The sequence below is a fragment of the Chroicocephalus ridibundus genome, chromosome 21, assembly GCF_963924245.1.
Source record: "Chroicocephalus ridibundus chromosome 21, bChrRid1.1, whole genome shotgun sequence".
NCBI classification, from domain to species: Eukaryota; Metazoa; Chordata; class Aves; order Charadriiformes; family Laridae; genus Chroicocephalus; species Chroicocephalus ridibundus.
In genome coordinates this window covers 1,626,781-1,643,568 of record NC_086304.1, presented here as the reverse complement: position 1 = coordinate 1,643,568, position 16,788 = coordinate 1,626,781, and the positions used below count along the sequence as shown (strand labels likewise).

The following is a 16,788-nucleotide window of genomic DNA, read 5'->3' as shown; positions in this document are numbered from 1 at the left end:
TTCCCATCAGCAAGCATGGACGTTTGTTTGGGTCATTATTCCTTTTTTTTGTTGTTGTTGTTTTGTTTTTCAAATTTTTTTCCCGTTTTTTTTGGTTTTTTTTTTTTAAAAAGAAAGGAATTTTTTTCTTTTTTTTTTTTTTTTTTTTTTTTTTTCTTCTCTAAACATTTTTTTCAGCATGCAGGAGGCTTTTACATCGTTTTCGCTTGTTAAGGTGAAGGGAGGAGATAAAAGGAGCAGAGAAGAGCCCCCCGCCCCGTACCGTCCCCCCTCCCCACTCCCTAGGGTCAGTGCTAGAATAGGTCCCCCCCACCCCAGGCCCCCGACACGGGTGTCTCCTTCCCCCCTCCCCGCTCCCACCCACCTCTTCACAACCTGGCAGCAAATAGACACTGATCAAAAACTTGCTCACATTACCACGAACAGACTTCACTCAGCCAAGAACGACTAGTCACTCAACTAACATATCGGCCCCGGGGGACTCGGCCGGGGGAAGCATTTTGCCATTTCATTTTCCAGCTAAATCCCCTCCGTTACCAACACGGACATTTCCGAACGCCCCTCCGAAGGGTGGTTGGACCCTCCCCGCACCCGCTCCCATCCCCCCCCCGCCCCAGCTCTTGCCCCAACCACTCTCTCGACATCAGCGGGAGAATTTTGCACAAGGAACGGTTTAAAAATCCAACCCTGGGGTGGGGGGGACGGGACGGGACGGAGGAGGAGGTGGCGGAGGGGAGAGGTTACTGCCCGCTGAACAGAAATGTTCCCCCTCTCCCTTCCCCTTCTTTTACTGGGAACAAACAGAAGCCAGATTTTGAACGAGAACTGGGCCAGTTTGAGAAAGGACGTGGCCAGGGCTGGCCGGGGCTCTGAAGCCTTTGCCGAGGCCACGCTTCCACGAGGGGATGGCTGTCACCGCGCTCGGGGACACCCTGGGCCGGGGGGACTTTGGGAGTCCGGCTGCAGCACCCCCAGCCCACCCTCGCCCCGCGGCACCCACACCGGCGGGTCCACAACGCGGCGCCTTCCCCCGGGAAGCGCCCGCATCCCGACCCGCTCCCGGGGCCAATGGCTGCGACCGCCCCAGGGCCGGGGGAACCGAGCGGCCGGAGGTTTCTTAAAGCTTTGGGGAGGAGGTGAGCACAAATTCCACCTGACAGCGTCCCTTTAGCACAGCATTATTTCTTTTTTAACTTTTTCCAAAACATCAGCATCCACTACAGAGCCTAGGAACGTCGTCCACCCCTCCGTCTACCTCTTGCCCCTACGTAATATTTTACCGTTGATGCAAAACGGTGGAGGCACCATCGTTTCACGCCCCTCCACCCGCTATCTGAAGATGGAAAAGCGGATCTTTATCGACGCAGAGCACCGGAGCAGCCTGCCCCGAGCGTGGCAAGCTCAGCCTCTCCTCCGGCGGCCGAGGATGGCTCGAGCAGACCATGCCGGGGCGGAGGCGGCAACCGGGAGCAAGCGGCAGCAAAACGAGCAGAAGAGGGGATGTTCCCAGGAATATTATTACGATGAAAATAAAGTCTCCTGTAACTGAAGGGAAAAAAAAAAAAAAATCTCAGGCGATTTTTGTGTGCGTGTGTGTGTGTGTGTGTGTGTTTGCTGTAGAACTGTCTCTGCCAAGTTGTGAAACTTGTTGGTTCAGTTCTAAATCAGGGTCCAGGATCTGCGAGAAGTCGAGGGGCAGGAAAACGGGGAAGCAGTGGCGGTGGGAGAAAAATTATGTATATATATAATTTTATATACACATATATATATATAGGTGCTTGATGAGTTAAGTGCCCATATATATATACACATATATTTATAGATAGGTATACTGGTACTCGACAGGTTAACCCAAGACACATCTTTACCATCACAGCATTTTGGCATCCAGAGGCTGGTTGGACAAACCTGACGGCGTTAAGATGCTGGCTGGCATCTTGCGTGCGTTGGCACAGAAGCCAGACTCGAAGCCCATCCTCTCCCACTTCCCAATGGTTTAAAAAGTATCTGATTTAACAAAACCAGGAGTCTTGAAACGACTAAAGGATGTTCGACAAGGCAATTATTTTTTTTTTGTTTTGTTCCGTTCTGAAAAAAATATAATATATAAAAGTGGCCAACCTCAGGAAGATCCAGGTAAAGGACAGCTGAAGAGGTTTTGGTCCATAAAGAAATACTTTTTTCTTCTTTCTTTTTTTTTTCCCCCACTCGGTTTTGGGTAACAAAAGTTTTGGTCCAGTTTAAAAACGACGACAACAAAATTATATATATAAACTCGGGGTTTTTTTTTTTTTTTGCTTTCTGTTGGGATGCATGTTGGTTTCGTATGGGCTCATTGCCTGTATTGCATGATCGTCTTTCTTAGGTTTTGGTGCGATATATATATATTTTTTTCTAAGAAAAGAAAAGCACAATGTTACGTGTGTGCGTGTGTGCGCGCGTGCGTGTTGTGTGTAGCTGCAGCTGGCATCACGTGGAAAAAAGGATGAAGAGTGAACTACGGAAACGCGGAAGTCGGTACACTCCCCCCATGGATGGGAACTCAGGACCGCTTTTGAAATACCCTGTTAGTGACTCCTGATTCGTCTGATGAACAAATCCCTGCTCGGATAAGGAAAAAAGAACAAAGTTCCAGACTCCACGGTGGCTCAGAATAATAAAATAAATGCTAATCGCCCAGTGTGATTCCAATAGGTTCTTCCAAACCTTCTTCAGTTTCACCGGCGCCATTTTTATTTCTTCATCTTCTTCTTTTGATTTTCTTTTTTTTTTTTTGTGTTTTTTTTTTGTTTGGTTTTTTTTTAGAAAAAAAGGAAAACAATAAAAGTTCTTTAGCTGCTGTGGTTTTTTTTTTTTTTGTTTAAATCTTTGAGGTAATACAGTTGTGCCCTCGTTCTAACAGGTTCCCAGAGGTTGATGGTTTCTTTCTTGTTTTTTTTTCTAAATCCCCGACATCCGTTTTCCTTTCTTCCTATTTGTTTCTTTCTGAGCTCCCAGTTGGGCTGCCATCCCTGGGGGGGAGGAGAGTAGGGGCTTCAGACCAAGACGAAGGTTGAACGTGGCTGGAGAAGAAAGGCTGGCAGGGCCCTCCCCGCGTCCCTGCTCCCTTCCCCGTCCGATCGCGATGGCCTGGCTTGGTCAATGCAGAGAAGTCCCAATCTCACCACCAAAAAAAACTGAACTAAACCGCTTTGCTTGCGAGATCCGAGTGTGCGTTCAGAGTACTTGTTTTAAAAAAGACATTGCAGGCTGGAGCATCATTCGCCCTTCAAAATTTCTGGCTTTGCTATTCATTTTAATTTTATTATTCACTTTTTTTTTTTTAAAAAATAACATACATTGCTTGTAAAATAATTTCTTTTTTTTTTTCTTCTTCTTCTTCTTTAAATTAATTTATTCTTTCATTCATTTGTTTGTTCTTCAGATGTCATTATTATTATTATTATTATCATTATCATTATTATTATTATTATTATTATCATCATCATTTTTCTTTCCTGGCCCCCCCCCACGCTCCCTTCCTACCCCCACCCCCCACCCCAATGCCCTGCTCTGTCTCTTTAGGAAAATATTCTAATGGCCTGAGTGGCTGCAGCGTGGCAAACCGGGCACTCCGGATCAGTCCTCTCGCAGATCCTCACGGCACACTCCATGCAGAAGAGGTTGTGGCCGCACGGCACCAGAGCTGCCGTAACTTCGCTTTCGAAACACACCATGCACTCGCGGCTGCTGGAGACAGACGTCCGGGCAGCGGTGGTCGTCCCCAGCTTGGAAAACCCTTGGAGCGGTTCCCCCTGCGACCGCCTGGGGAGACCGGAGAGATTGGGCTCTTGGATGGAGGAGGACGGGGAGCGATGTGAATTTGGGTGGATGGCGCCGGTACTGCTGGACCGCTGCTGCTTCGAGAAGAGCACCGAGACGGGGTTGGTGTTCTCCTGCCCAGCCCACATCGGGGCACCCGACTCCGGCACCCCGTAATACAGATCTTGCTTGTTCACGCCATAGTTGGGGAAGAGGTAACCGTAATTGAAGTCGTTTTGGTCGTTCAGCCGGGGGGTCTCGTAGACGGGGTCGACGGAGCAGTCGCCGATGCACCCCAGGCTGTTCTGCCGGAAGGTGGAGAGGGGCTTGCAGCCCGGTGCCGGTGTATGGACCCGCCAGGCCTCCGAGTAGCGGTTCTCCATGCCGGAGTCAGGGCTGCTGGAGAGGAAGTCGTTCTCGTTGTTGTACTCCAGGATCTTTCCCGTCCTCACCGCGATGTGGGTCTCAATCTCCTCCCGGGCGCGCTCAACGTTGCCCGGCGCGCCGGTGATTTCGAAGACGGGGTCCCGGTCCCGGCTGGGCGTGATGATGTAGGTGTTGGTCTGCTGCTGGATCCGCTTGATGGTGGCTCCTTTGGGACCCACCACCAAGCCCACCACGCGGTAGGGCACGCGCACACGGATGGTGACTTGCCCCGGCAAGGTGGGAGCGCTGCCGAAAGTGGTGCCAGCCTTGTTGCGGGAGGCCCTGATCATGGAGAAGTGCTCGGCCGCGGAGATGATCTCCCGCCGGGCCATGGCCACGTCCTCCCGCCGTCCCGTCACCATGAAGACCGGCTCCTCACCCCGCACTGGAGTCTTGATGTAGGTGTTGGTCTTCGCCCGCAGGGCTTTGATCTTGCAGCCTTGGGGAAGAGAGAGAAAACAAGGCAGGGAGGTTAGAGAGGCTGTCCCGCCGCCCTCCCCTCTCCTCAGGAAACCAGGCTGCAGCGCCATGCTTGCAGCAGGGCCTGCACCACGCGGCAGCCACTGCCCGGCAACCTAAAATGAGGGAAAGGCCCTTTCTTCCCCGCTAACCCTGACAGGAGACATGCCAGAGGAAGGTTTCCTCCCCTCACCATCCCAAGAGAGCTCTTCCCTCAGGAGCTCCCAGTCCCTCACCCTCATGAGGGTGTCGCCATTTTGTGTGCTGCCCCCCACCACACAATCCCCCTCAGCCGCCTCCCCTCAGAAACCAGCCACCCCTCAGCAATCACCCCTCAGAGATCTCCCTGTCTCACACCCCCAGGCACCAAGGAGCCGCGGTGGAGGGGATTCAAGCCCTCTGGTCCCTGTGAGGAAGCCCGTCCCCACTGATGGCCAGGTCCCGCCACGTTGCCCCTCAGAGAAGATGGCTGCCCTGGCTCCCCTCTCCTCAGAGGGCACAGGATGGATTCAGCTGACACACGGGGCCACGAGAGAGGCTGGAGATGACAGGAAAAAGCAGGGGGATGCCGAGTCCACAGCCAGGCATGGCTGATGCAGAGCCCCTTCGCCACCCCGTGCCAGCTCACGGGGAGCACGAGGGGAGACTGCCATAACTCCAGAGAGTGGAGCCTTCCATGGGGACTTCTGCCCCGCTGCGGAGCTTTTGGGGTGAATCGGGTGTGACCTGGCCACTTCTGGGGAGTGAAGTTTGGGCAGGGTTAGCGGAGATGCAGCAATTTGGGCTCCCCACCTCAGATACGGCAGGACCCCAAAGGTCTGTACTGCCAGGAGGCCGGGGGGGCGTCGCAGGATGCCAGTATTTGCTTTGGGGTCAAACCAGCAGGAAATGGGGCAGGGCTGCCCTCCCGTGCCCACGTGAGCCCCGCCGCAGGCTGTGAGGGGGCCTGGCTCCTGGCGCTCACCGGGAGCTGCAGCGACAGCACGGCCATGGCTGCCCGGGGCGGGGAGGCCATGCAGGCGAGGGCTGCGTTTTGCCCTCGACTCTCCCTCCGGTGTGTCAAACAGCGATGGCCACAGGCCACCCCACCACCCCGGGCACCCGAGCGGGCGCTCGGACCCTTTCCCGAGGTCACTTGCCATACCAGTGCTTTTGCGTATCGGTATCCACCTCCCTGGAGCCCACCAAGCCTATTCCCCCTGCTCCGTACGGCTCAGAAAACATCTTTCTGCTTTTCCAAAAAAGGCAAGAGAGTTTTCAGTGTGTTTTGGCTTCCAAATCACTTTTTAGAGGGGTTTAGAGCCAGCTGTGTAACTCCAGGTTTCTAGAAGACACTAGGATGCCACCAAGCAACTAAATGTTTTTACAGATGTGGCACGGTTTTCTAAACTACTTCTGGCAGCCCTCCCTGCTGCTGTCCCTCTGACCCCTCTCTCCAAAAGCCTTCCTCGGTGCCTGAAGGCATTTTCAAAGCCTGGCACCAAGTTTCCGTGCAGACTGCAGCTTCCTCTGCGGGGAGGTTTGCTCCAAGTTCAGGTCCCTAAGAAAAATCAAAAACCGTGATTTTCCATGACATCGTGTTTCTACTTGTGCGGATGGAGTACGGCAAGCGTTTTGCCTTGGTTTCCCAAGGATTCAGGTGTCTGACTCGGGGCTCATGGAAGAAAAGGATCAGGATATGGCACGGAACCCTCTGTGAGATCCCCCACCTCCTCCCCATCCCAAAAGGAGCCCATCTCTTGTCCTCTCCTCTGACCATCTGTTTCCCTCAACTTACTACTACACTGCCATCATACTTTAACACAAGGTGACCTGCAAACGATGCTTCTGCAACCCAGAAATTAAGATTCCGCAGCTGGTGGGCTGGAACATTATTATTTACACAGATCCTAATAAATAACAACACCTCTCCCAGCTGGGAGTTCAGGGCTGCCACTCGCTTCATGCTGCCCCTTATCTGCAGCTCATCTCATGAGACACCGACTTGTGACACCAGGGTATTTACAGGAACGTAACGATCCCACCACCACGTATCATTAGCAAGAATCGAACCCCGCACCTTCAGTGATAAAAACAGAGCCTGGTGCCACGACAGCTGACAAGAATAATTCCCCGCGCTCGCAGCGGTGGCAGGCGCCGCACACGGTACGACCAATAGTCAGAGACGGCACAAAGCACGCTCAGCCTGACGGGTCGCAACTCGCATCTCGCGACGGCGCGTGGGCACCGGGGTGCAGCCTCCTCAAACTGCGGGAGACGGCGCCAAGGCGAAACCTGCCGGCAGTGCTTCGAAACCCCACCACCCGTCGGAGGGTCTTGGCGTTGGTGTAAGACACGTGCTGGTAAATCCTGACTTCGCTCTCGACTCCCAGTGCGACTTTTAACTCCTCGGCTCTCTGAGCCTCAGTCCCCAGTTCGTGCAACGGGAAGAATTGCTCTCTCTTGCTCTGTGCTACTGCAAAACTTCCTCTAATACTTAGCATTGCGATGCTGCTGCATTAGACCCATCTCTAAGCCACTAATTTCATGTTCCTGCGGAATGGAAATGCTAGACCTGACCCAGAGAAGGAGCTGGGCAAACCCCCAAAATCCAAACCAAATCCACCCCCTGCCAAGTCCAACGTAGCTCACATGGTACTCCCCACCAAGTTTGCACCCTGGAGTATATTTGCAACGCTTTGTTCAGTAAAGTTTCTAAACAGCTGATGTGGACGGGTGGTCACCTACCGTGTTCTATTATTAGGACTTGGGAAACTCAAAGAATAAGACTTTGCGGGGCTGGGCACGACACAACTGTAGAATAAAACCACGCAGACACAATCCCAGAATAAAGGTTCATCCCAAGGAGGCCGTGGAGGGCGGGATAAAAGCGTGGAGGGGTCACCTCTGCCCTCCCGCAGCCCCAAGGCAGGGCTGGCTCTCCCTGACCCGTCCCTGGCAGACATTTCCCTGCTCCGCTCCTATGCCGCTCGCTCCAAAGATGGAGATTCCATCTTAGGAAGATTAACCGAGATGCCACCATTTCCCCAGGGATATCACCGGAGTGTCGCGTGGAAAGAAAAGGGGTGTTAGCGGCAAGCATCTGCGCTGAAAACGACTCCTGTGCATCACCCCAGCCCCAAGCAGCAATCGCCAAATTCCTCGGTGACCCATGTTCTGCCTCCCAGCAGCGCGAGGCTTGCTCTCCTTTGCAAAAGGACCTCAGGTAGGCGTTCGTCAGGGCTGGGGCTGGGGTTCGGCGTTTTTCTAAGCCACGGGACAATGACTGCGTGTCAGGGGAGAGGGATCTGAGCCCAGCACGAGAGGGAACAATCAAGGAGGCGACACAGAGGGTCAGGCAAGCAGAGCAGTGACAAAGGACGGGGGCTCCATGCTGGGGACAGATGGAAGGAAACGGTGGCAAGGAATACACATGAATGAGGGCAAACGTAAGCGAGTTACACGAGAGGGTGGGAGGGAGTTAGGGATGGAGGAAAGGTGATGGAAATTCAGGGAGAGGCATGCTGGGATCCCTCGGAGGCAGGAGGAGAATTAGGGGTGTGGAGGCAAAGGAGAGACACCCCAAAACGGCGAAAGGGAGACGGGCAAGGAGAGAGCGTGGCGAGAGGGGGAGGGAGGATCGAGAAACGGACAAAAGGACGCATGGTGCAGTCGATGGTGTGAGAAGCAGGGGGAGGAGGAGGAGGAGGGAGGGTCTCCGTGCAGGCCTGCAGACAGGAAAGCCAGCTTTGCAGAGACAGACAGATGGGGGATCCTGTGCTTAAAAACTGGAGAAAATAACCCCACAGGAAATTAGACCAACTCCATCAAGACCAGCAGCCCAGCAGGTCCAGTGGCCCAGATCTCTAGCAGCTCTAAACTGGTGCAGACAACAGGCCAAGCCATCAGCAGCATAAATCCAGGTAACTCCACCAACTTCCGAGAGAGCTGCGCTGATTTCCATCAGCTAAAATCAGGCTGGGCTTAAATCTGATTTACCCACCTCGTGGCGAGGCTCCCAGCCCACCTCAGCCCCATCCCTGACCTTGCTGCGCACAACTAAATAGGGGCTGAGCCTTCTTTGACACCGCTCCGCTTCTGACAGAGCACAGCCAGATCAGGATGCGGCCCCTTACACCCCGGCCGGATGAGCAGCACAGTCCTACGCGCTTTTTCCAAACGAATTCTGTCCTGTACAGTTTGGGGGTTTTTTAAATGAAAGGCCTGCTTCATGCGTAACTGAAATTTGAAAACAACACGCAACAAACAGCTTTACTCCGTGGATTATTAAAAGGGGAGAGAACTGCTTAGTAGGTGGTGTGAAAAATGTAAAACTAAGAGGAGAAAAGGACCCGTAGAAACTATAATAATATCTAACTTTGCTGTTGCGTTCTACTCTTTAAAAGGCAGTGTGCAGACATCAGCTAATTGATCCCTGGCAGACTCCTGCCAGTTAGATTTTGATATTAGAGAGAGAATTAAGCCCTTTCTTGTCGTGTTTCCACTACCTAGCTTCTATTATTCTGGTCTTTGCCAATAACACAGATCCCAAAGCATTCTGCAAAGGAGGCTTCTATGATTATTTCCTCCCCCCACCCCTTTTTCTTTTTAACTTCAGTTAACTGATTGCCAATTGACTCAAAGTAAATGTGTTTGCAAATTACCCTAGTAAGCCACAAACCTTAACACACAGGAACAAACCCTTGAGGACTGCCGCGCCTCCGGCACCCAGACCAGTTATCTAACTGGAATTAATCCGCAGAGCAGCTAGCTCTGGCTAAAAAACAAATAAATAAATGGAGTCTAGACATTGGCAAACTGGGGAGGGGTAGGGGAAGATTTGGATGCAGCGCCCCATTCTCCTCTCCGCTTACCCCCGCATCAGGGGGAAACAAATCCATCACAACCAACGGAGAAGGCTTCGAGAGCACGGTCCAGCGAAGGCTCACGAGGGCACCAAGGGCGTAAGACGCATCTGATCTGGCTGCTTTTTACTGCGCAGGAACCCATCCCAAACCTTGTCTCACTTCAGAGCGGTGTAAAACCACCGCGCTTCCACGGGACATCCCTGCGGTTTGCAGCCCGGCTCCGGAGCACTGCTCCAGCAGCAGGAAAAGGCCGGAGCAGCGCACGGGATGGACGTGCACTGGACGTGCCCACCTCACCCCGCACGGTGTAAATGCCAGCAGAAGGACAGCGCGATGGAAGACGCAGCCATGCCTACAGAGTATTTTCATCGGATATTTTACTTTAGTGTAAATTCAGAGTTAAACCCGCTGACGACCTTCTCCTTACTGCCTCTGGAAGGCCGGATCCTGCCCAGGGACACACTGGTGCAGTCTAGAGGGTCCTACCTGGCGCACACCAGCACACCTCCGCCACGTGCCAGTTTACGCCCAGCAGTGCGGGCTTCCCCGGAAAGCATCGGAGGTGCCGTACCAGCTCCCAGCAAAGAGCTAAAGACCCAGCCCCGAGGTGGGGTTTTTTTTTTTGTTTGGCGGGGGTTTTGTTTTTGTTGGTTTTTTTTTTAAAAAAAAAAAACAAAACACACCACACAAATCACTCCAGGTCCTTGTATTTCTTGTTTTCAGATACAAAATTATCTTTACAGACAAAAGATTTTTAGGCCTCTTCTCATTTACACTAACGCACCTTTACACTGCCCGGGTATAAATTACACCTGCAAATACCCCACTGAAGACATTTTGACATTGCTGGTGTGGTGTAAGAGAGCCTGTGGGCAAATTAGGACCCAGTCTTTTTTCTGTTATAGTCATAAAATTAAAGAGGACCATAAAATAAACAACCCTCAAATATCTCTGGTAAGGTGGGGCATTCTTTTTCCATTTAAGATGAAAGCCATGTTAAAAGACGAGCACACAAAGAACATCACAAATAAACCCTCCCGAATATCTGTGGAGTGAGATTTTTGCTGCATTGAAAAATCTGATGAAAGTGGTGTCAAAAAAAAAACCAACCCCAAACACAAATGCACACAAAAGGACCACAAACAAACAACTAAATCCCTTTGCATTGAGGTTTTATTGTACTGATGATGCAAGTTGTGTTTACAAGAAGGGGGGTGTGTGGGGGGGGAAAACCCCAAACCCAACGCACCGTCACGCCACGAAAATAAGCAACCACCTCATTTCAGCGCAGCGATTTTAAGCGTTTTCATGCGGCGACGAAAGTTGTTTATTAATTAAAAAAAAAAAAAAAAAGGAAAAAAAGAAAAAAGCAACCGACCCAAAAGCAACAACCCAGATGCCACAGACAATCGTCGCCTTGTTGTGCGGCTTGAGGTGGGGGGGGGAAAGTTGGGAAGTGGGGCTGGAAGCCCCCGGTGCTGAGCAGCCGCTCTCCGGCAGCGATGCATCACACCGGGGTGGGTGTGACCGCGGACCCCTGCATGGCACAATCCTGCGCGGCACACGCTGGGAGCCGGACGGCGCGGGGGGGAACGCGGGGCCCGGCGAGCTGGCGGGGAGAGGGGGGGATGCAGGAGGAGGGGGCTGCCAGACAAAGACAAGAACGGGGTGGGGGGCGGGGGCCCCCACCCAACGCCAGCGCGCTTTCCCACTGCCCTAGATTCCAGCCGGCTGCTCTGCGGCGCGGTTCACTCGGTCAGCGCGGCATCCAGCAGCCGGATCCGATGCGCGGGGCGTGCGTGTCTCCCTAGAAAATTCCCTTTGTCTCTCTCCCAGACCCATTTTCTCCTCCCACCTCTAGTTCAAACCGCACAAAGTCGATCCCGTTCCGCACTTTTCCCTGGTGTAAATTCAGATGGATTCTCATTAACACTTTATAACAATCTGACACCCACTGCAATTTCTCTCTCTCCCTTCAAGGCCCGTCTCCAGCTGCTTGAGCGGCGGACGGAGGTTGGTTTTCAGGCCCCACCGGACCGGGTGCCTTTAGCTCCAAGATTTACGCGAAGCCAGCAGACAACAGGATCTGACCCCCTCGCTGCTTCTCGGATGCTGTGCATCCACCTCCACATGGTGGGTGGGGGAGCTGCAATCATCAGACTTCCTCAATGAAAAAAGGCTTCCTTGGACTATTTTTAAATGCTGAAAGCGTTAGAGCATGTTTGGAGCTACACAAAGAGCCCAATCACCTGGGGTTAGTGGGGCCTCTTGTTATTTGACTTCACCTTGCCAAGAAAGAGCAATTTATATTAAGCTCCTCTCTCACATAATCTCATTCCTGGTGACAACGGGCTAGTTGGAGCAGGCTGGGAGATGCTTCATCAAAGGGTGTCTCCGGGTACAGGTGACAATGGCTGCTACTATTGATGATGAGAGCAAAAATACTCTTACTGGTGCCTGCTGGGAGCGGGCGGCTCGCCCTGTTGTGGTCCACGCAGCAGGAAGCCAAACTGACCCGCTACCTTCTCCCCATGGCCGCAACACAGCAGGCACACAAAGAACCGCGACCGTGTCTCCCTAACCGTGTCTCCAGCCTTAAACGTGCCCCGCTTCGAGCCCAGCAGCCTCTTCCCTGGCTCCACTGACAGCAGCCCAGTTTGGCACTGGGAGCAGATCGAACACTGGTGGAAAAGTCTGATACGCATCTTCACCAGGCTGGTCTACACCCACCGCAGGTGACTTCCAGGCAAGAACCTGGACATCTCGGTGGCTGAGGATTTCTGCCCCTTTTTCTGAATTCACAGTCTGAACGGCCGAAGCACAACACCTTGAGACGCTCTCCCAGCATCTCCCCCATCCCAACCCACACCCTTGGCTTGCAAGAACCTTCTCCTTTGTGACTCCCTTGGTGCCCCACCATCTCCTCAAAAATCACCTGCAAACCACTTCTTCCGTGCTTTGTCTTTACACCCCGGCAAATTTATCCGTGCGGCCCTGAGAACACACGTGGTCACGGAAAGGGTGTTGCAGGGAAGACGCCCACAAGAGCTGGCAGGAGAAATACAAGAGCCACCAAGCACCCCAACGCACCACGCAGGTCCGGAGCAGCTCCAGAAGAACCAGGGAGCACCATGCTCACCACGCCACCTGCCAGGAGGTTCAGCCACCCAAACTCAGCACGGCTGGAGTTCACACACCGAGGGAAAGGGGAACGATCTGCAGGAATCGCGACGGAGGCAGAGACATCCGCGCTCCTCACCCTCGCAGCAACAGGAGGGCGTGCATGGAGGTCATGGCTCCACTTCCAGCCGGGGAAGGGAAGTCATTGCCAACCATGGCCAGGGGCAGAGTGGAAGAGGTCACAAACGTCAGTCAAAGGGACTGTTAGGACTTCATCCCCTCATCCTTCCTTTTTCAGTCTCCTCTCCTTCAATTTGCAAAGCAGTCCTTGGCGCATCCCACCAGCCACCCCGCTCTCACCGCGGAGGGCATCCCAGTGGAGACGCAGCTCCCAGCGCCTGTCCGGCCAATTCCCGCAAAGTCCCTGATCTCGTCCCAGCGAGTCCCCCCATCCGCTAGTCCGGCTAGCGGTGGTCGCGCTGCTGAAGAAGCGCCGCTCGAATCCAGCGCACAAACCGGCACCAGCGCAAACTCGAGCGGGGTTTCCAGCACGCGATTGGCTCCATCCGCGAGGGCACGGTCCCAGCTCCCGGGGAAAGCGGGGAGCCGCCGCGCATGGGTTTCGCTCCCGCAGCATCTCTCCTTCCAAGCGGAGCCACCCCCTCCGCCACAATCAAACCTCTTCGCAAATCACACTTACAAACGTTCCAATAAAAATATATGGGGCTTGAGCCTTATTTATACTCAAGTGCCTTTCCGCTCTTCCGGAAAAGTAAAGGGCAGGTGGAAATCCCATCGCCGGATGCACATAAAGGGGCCCCCGTGCCCAAATCCAGGCCTTTTACACACATCCATGACAGTAAGGTACACTTTCAAAGATGGTAGATAGTCTTTTAAAACCATATGAAGGAACAGTGTGGCGCGTCAGATCAGAAAATATGAAGTTGAAGAAAAAGCTCAACCCTGTTACCCATTAAAGCCCTGAAATAATTTTTATTCCACTGTTACATCTTTTTTTTCGCTCTCTTTTCCAAGATGTTCATCACCCCCTTCACAAGTACCCATAAAACACTCCTTTCCTTAGAAAGCCACCGGCCCCGTGAGCGGTATTACTGGGGGGGGGGGGACAAAATCTGCAGCTCCTGGGTCCCCCCCTGGGATTCCCGCTGAGGCACCCATGAGTGCGCAGGATTCGGCCCCTTAGGGTGCCCTGCACCCAGCTCCACCCTCATAATCCGGCCTTCCGCCCAAAACAAGGACCCAGGAGACATTCCTATAGGCCTTTAAAAATAAGAAGCGTGGGCCATAACCTCCGCTGGAGTAAAGAGCTGGGGCTGCTCTGCTCAAGCCCCCTCGGTTTCCACCGGCGCAGGATCCGGCCCGCCCGCCTCTTCCAAGGGGCACGGCTCACACCGCCCACCCCACCAACTGATGGAGCCGGGGCTCGGGCCCGCTGACATTTCCCAGTTTGCCCCCATGTGGGAAAAACCCTCACACAACGCTAAAAATGGTGGAAAAAAAAAAATAAAATAAAATAGAATAATCCAGGTCTCCGCGTTCCTCTCCATCACTCCGGCCACGCCGCTGCGTACCGAGCACATCGAAACACACCCCCTTCTCGGGAGTTTGGGGCAGCAGCCAGAGCCAGGGAGAAAATCGCCCGAGCGCCTCCCGCATCGTCTAACGTTTCCCCTCGATTCCGCCTGCCGAATCCTCTCTCTTTTCTAACTTTATTAAACAAAGGGGGCCTGATTCTCCACGGCCTCGCACCCGCCAGCGCCGGGTTGGTGCAGCCCCCGCCGTTTCTGGCCGCGCTCAACCCGCAGCGGTGTAAAAGCATCACGGGGAGGATCAGGCCCTTCACCCCACTGTGTCCCCAACATCCCTGGCGCGGTGGCCACCATCCCAGCGTGGCGGCCGGGGCGGGGGGGGGGGGGAAGCCAGAGCAAGAGCCGTTCCCTCCGCTGCAGACACCGCGAGTTTTGGGGGAGGACAGGCCCCCCCCACGCACTCTCCATCCCAGCGTGGGGACCGGTGGGAGAGAGCCGAGCCACCAGCTCCATTGTTCCCATCCCACGCTCCAGCGGAAGGATGCAGAGCCATGAGCCACTCGTGTCCCCTTCCCCGGGGCCTCCCCTTGCCCACCTCGGCCTCCCTACTGGGAGCACTGGTCCCCAGGAGCCTCCCCCCGACCCCCCCACCACCACCATGTCAAACTGCAAACCCCCTGCTCGGGCGATTTCAATTCCCGAGCCAAGAGGAAGCATCTGGCTTTGGAGCCGCAGTCTCTGCCCGTCACACTTCCAGAGCGTCAAGTTACTTGCTTAGAGAAAGAAAAAAAAAAAAAAAAAAGAAAAAAAAGAAAAAAAAATCCCACTTAGCCACACTATTATTTTTTTTTTCTTTTTCTTTTTTTTTTTTTTCCCCCCCCTTCTCCGCTGTAAGCGACACGAAACTTCTCTCGCCAGCCCCACGCCCGAGCCCCCGCCACGGCTCCCGCAATGCCCGCGGAGCTGCCCGCACCGCACCGCGCCCCCCCCCACCCCCATCCCCCCCCCCCGCCGCCCCCCGCACACCCGGGAGCCCGGAGCGGTGGGGGTGGGCGAGGGGTGACTTAAGAGTGGGTGTGGTGTAGAGAAAGAGAGAGAGAGATATAATTTTTTTTTTTTTTTTTCCCTAAAGCCCTCCTCCATTCCACCTCGCTCCGAACGGAGCCGTAAGGAGAACAAAAGCATCCCTGTGGCGGAGCGCGGGCAGCCGCGGGGCCGGGGGGCGTGGGGGACCCACGCGGGACACCCGGGTGGCTGCTGCGGGGGTCCCCGCCGGTCACATGGCGGCAGGAGGAGTTCAACTCCCATTAATCGCCCGCTTGGACCCGCGCTAGGCCCGGCAGCTCGCCCGGTAGCCCCGGCACAACCACACCCCCTCGCTCCGCCGAACCCAACAAAGGGGATTTTTCTCCCCACGCCGGGAGCCGGGCTCCGCCGGCGGCCAGCCCCGCTCTCCTCCTTCCCTTCTCCCCGCGACCCCGCTTTATTTTCTTTTTTTTTTTTTCCCTCCTCTTTTTCCTTTTTTTTTTTTTTTTTTTTTTTCCCCCCCTTTCCTTTCCTTAAAGGAGGAGGGCGGGGAGCGCGGTTCTCTTTCGCGGAACCGGCGGAGCGACGGGCTCGGTGCCCCGGTGCAGCCCGCCGGAGCAGCCCACGCGAGCATTCCTATAGATTGCCCCCCATCCTCCCCAAAAAAGCTACACCCCCACACACACCCCGCGACCCCTCCGCAGCCCCGGGGAGCCCCGCTCGGCCCGGGGAAGGCGGGGAGTGGCGGGGAGGTGGGGGGGGAGGCGGGGTGTCCCCTCCGCTTTGTCCCCGGTAGGGCTGAGCCGAGCGGGGCGCGGGTGCCCGCCGGGCCCCGGCCCCGAACAATGGGAGGGAGGGAACGGCGGGGGGCGAAGCGACGGGGGGAAGTTGGCGGGGCGGTCCCCGACCTCGCCGGGATGCCGCGGGGGAAGTTTCCCGAGGAAGGAAGGATGGATGGCGGGGGGGGGGGCGGGGGACACACCGGCGGCCGGGGAGGGGGTCACGGTTGCCCCGGCGCTCACCTTGCCGGCCCACGATCTCGGCCACGTGCTCGGAGCTGGGCACCGGGACGCACTCGGTGGTGTTGGAGCTGCTCTTCAGCCTCAGCTCGGCCTCCTTGTACAAAGCGCACAACTTGGGTTCCGCCGCCCCGGCGCTGGGAGCCGACGAACCCTTCGGGGCCGGGGGCGGCGGCGGCGGCGGCGGCGGCGGCTGCTGCTGCGGCGGCGGCGGCGGCGGCGGGGGCTGCTGCGGCGGCGGCGGCGGCGGGTTATTGTTGTTGTTGTTGCTGTCCTCCACCAGCACCACGGCGGAGGAGGAGGAGGAGGAGGAAGGCTCGCCTAGCCCCAGCAGGCAGAGCTGGTCCAGGGCGAGCTGCAGCGCCCGGTCATCCTCCAGCAGCGCTCTGTCTTTGCCGCTCCCACCGAAACAGCCTAAATCGCCGAAACCCCCGTTCCTTTCCATTATCCCTGGTACTACCAGGCTAGGCATGGCTAACAAAGACTTGAGAGGGGGTTGGGTGGTGGTGGTTGGTTGGGGAGGGGGGGGGGGGTGTGAGA

At 55.1% G+C, this 16,788-nt stretch overlaps 1 protein-coding gene across 1 annotated transcript; it reads right to left on the bottom strand.

The window, feature by feature from the left end:
* Positions 1-3,551: 3,551 nt before the first annotated feature.
* Positions 3,552-16,731, bottom strand: MEX3A (mex-3 RNA binding family member A). The gene is made up of 2 exons (XM_063357206.1): positions 16,252-16,731; positions 3,552-4,666 (listed from the first exon to the last, which is right to left on the bottom strand). Exons 1-2 carry the CDS (start codon positions 16,718-16,720, stop codon positions 3,561-3,563), a joined length of 1,575 nt encoding a protein of 524 aa, XP_063213276.1. The 5' UTR covers positions 16,721-16,731; the 3' UTR covers positions 3,552-3,560.
* Between the last annotated feature and the right edge of the window lie 57 nt (positions 16,732-16,788).

Coding starts and splice junctions, on each gene's coding strand:
- MEX3A (XM_063357206.1), bottom strand. CDS start 16,720: ATGCCTAGCCTGGTAGTACCAGGGATAATGGAAAGGAACGGGGGTTTC. Junction 4,667..16,251: donor CGAGATCGTGGGCCGGCAAG/GTGAGCGCCGGG, acceptor CTCTTCCCCAAG/GCTGCAAGATCAAAGCCCTG.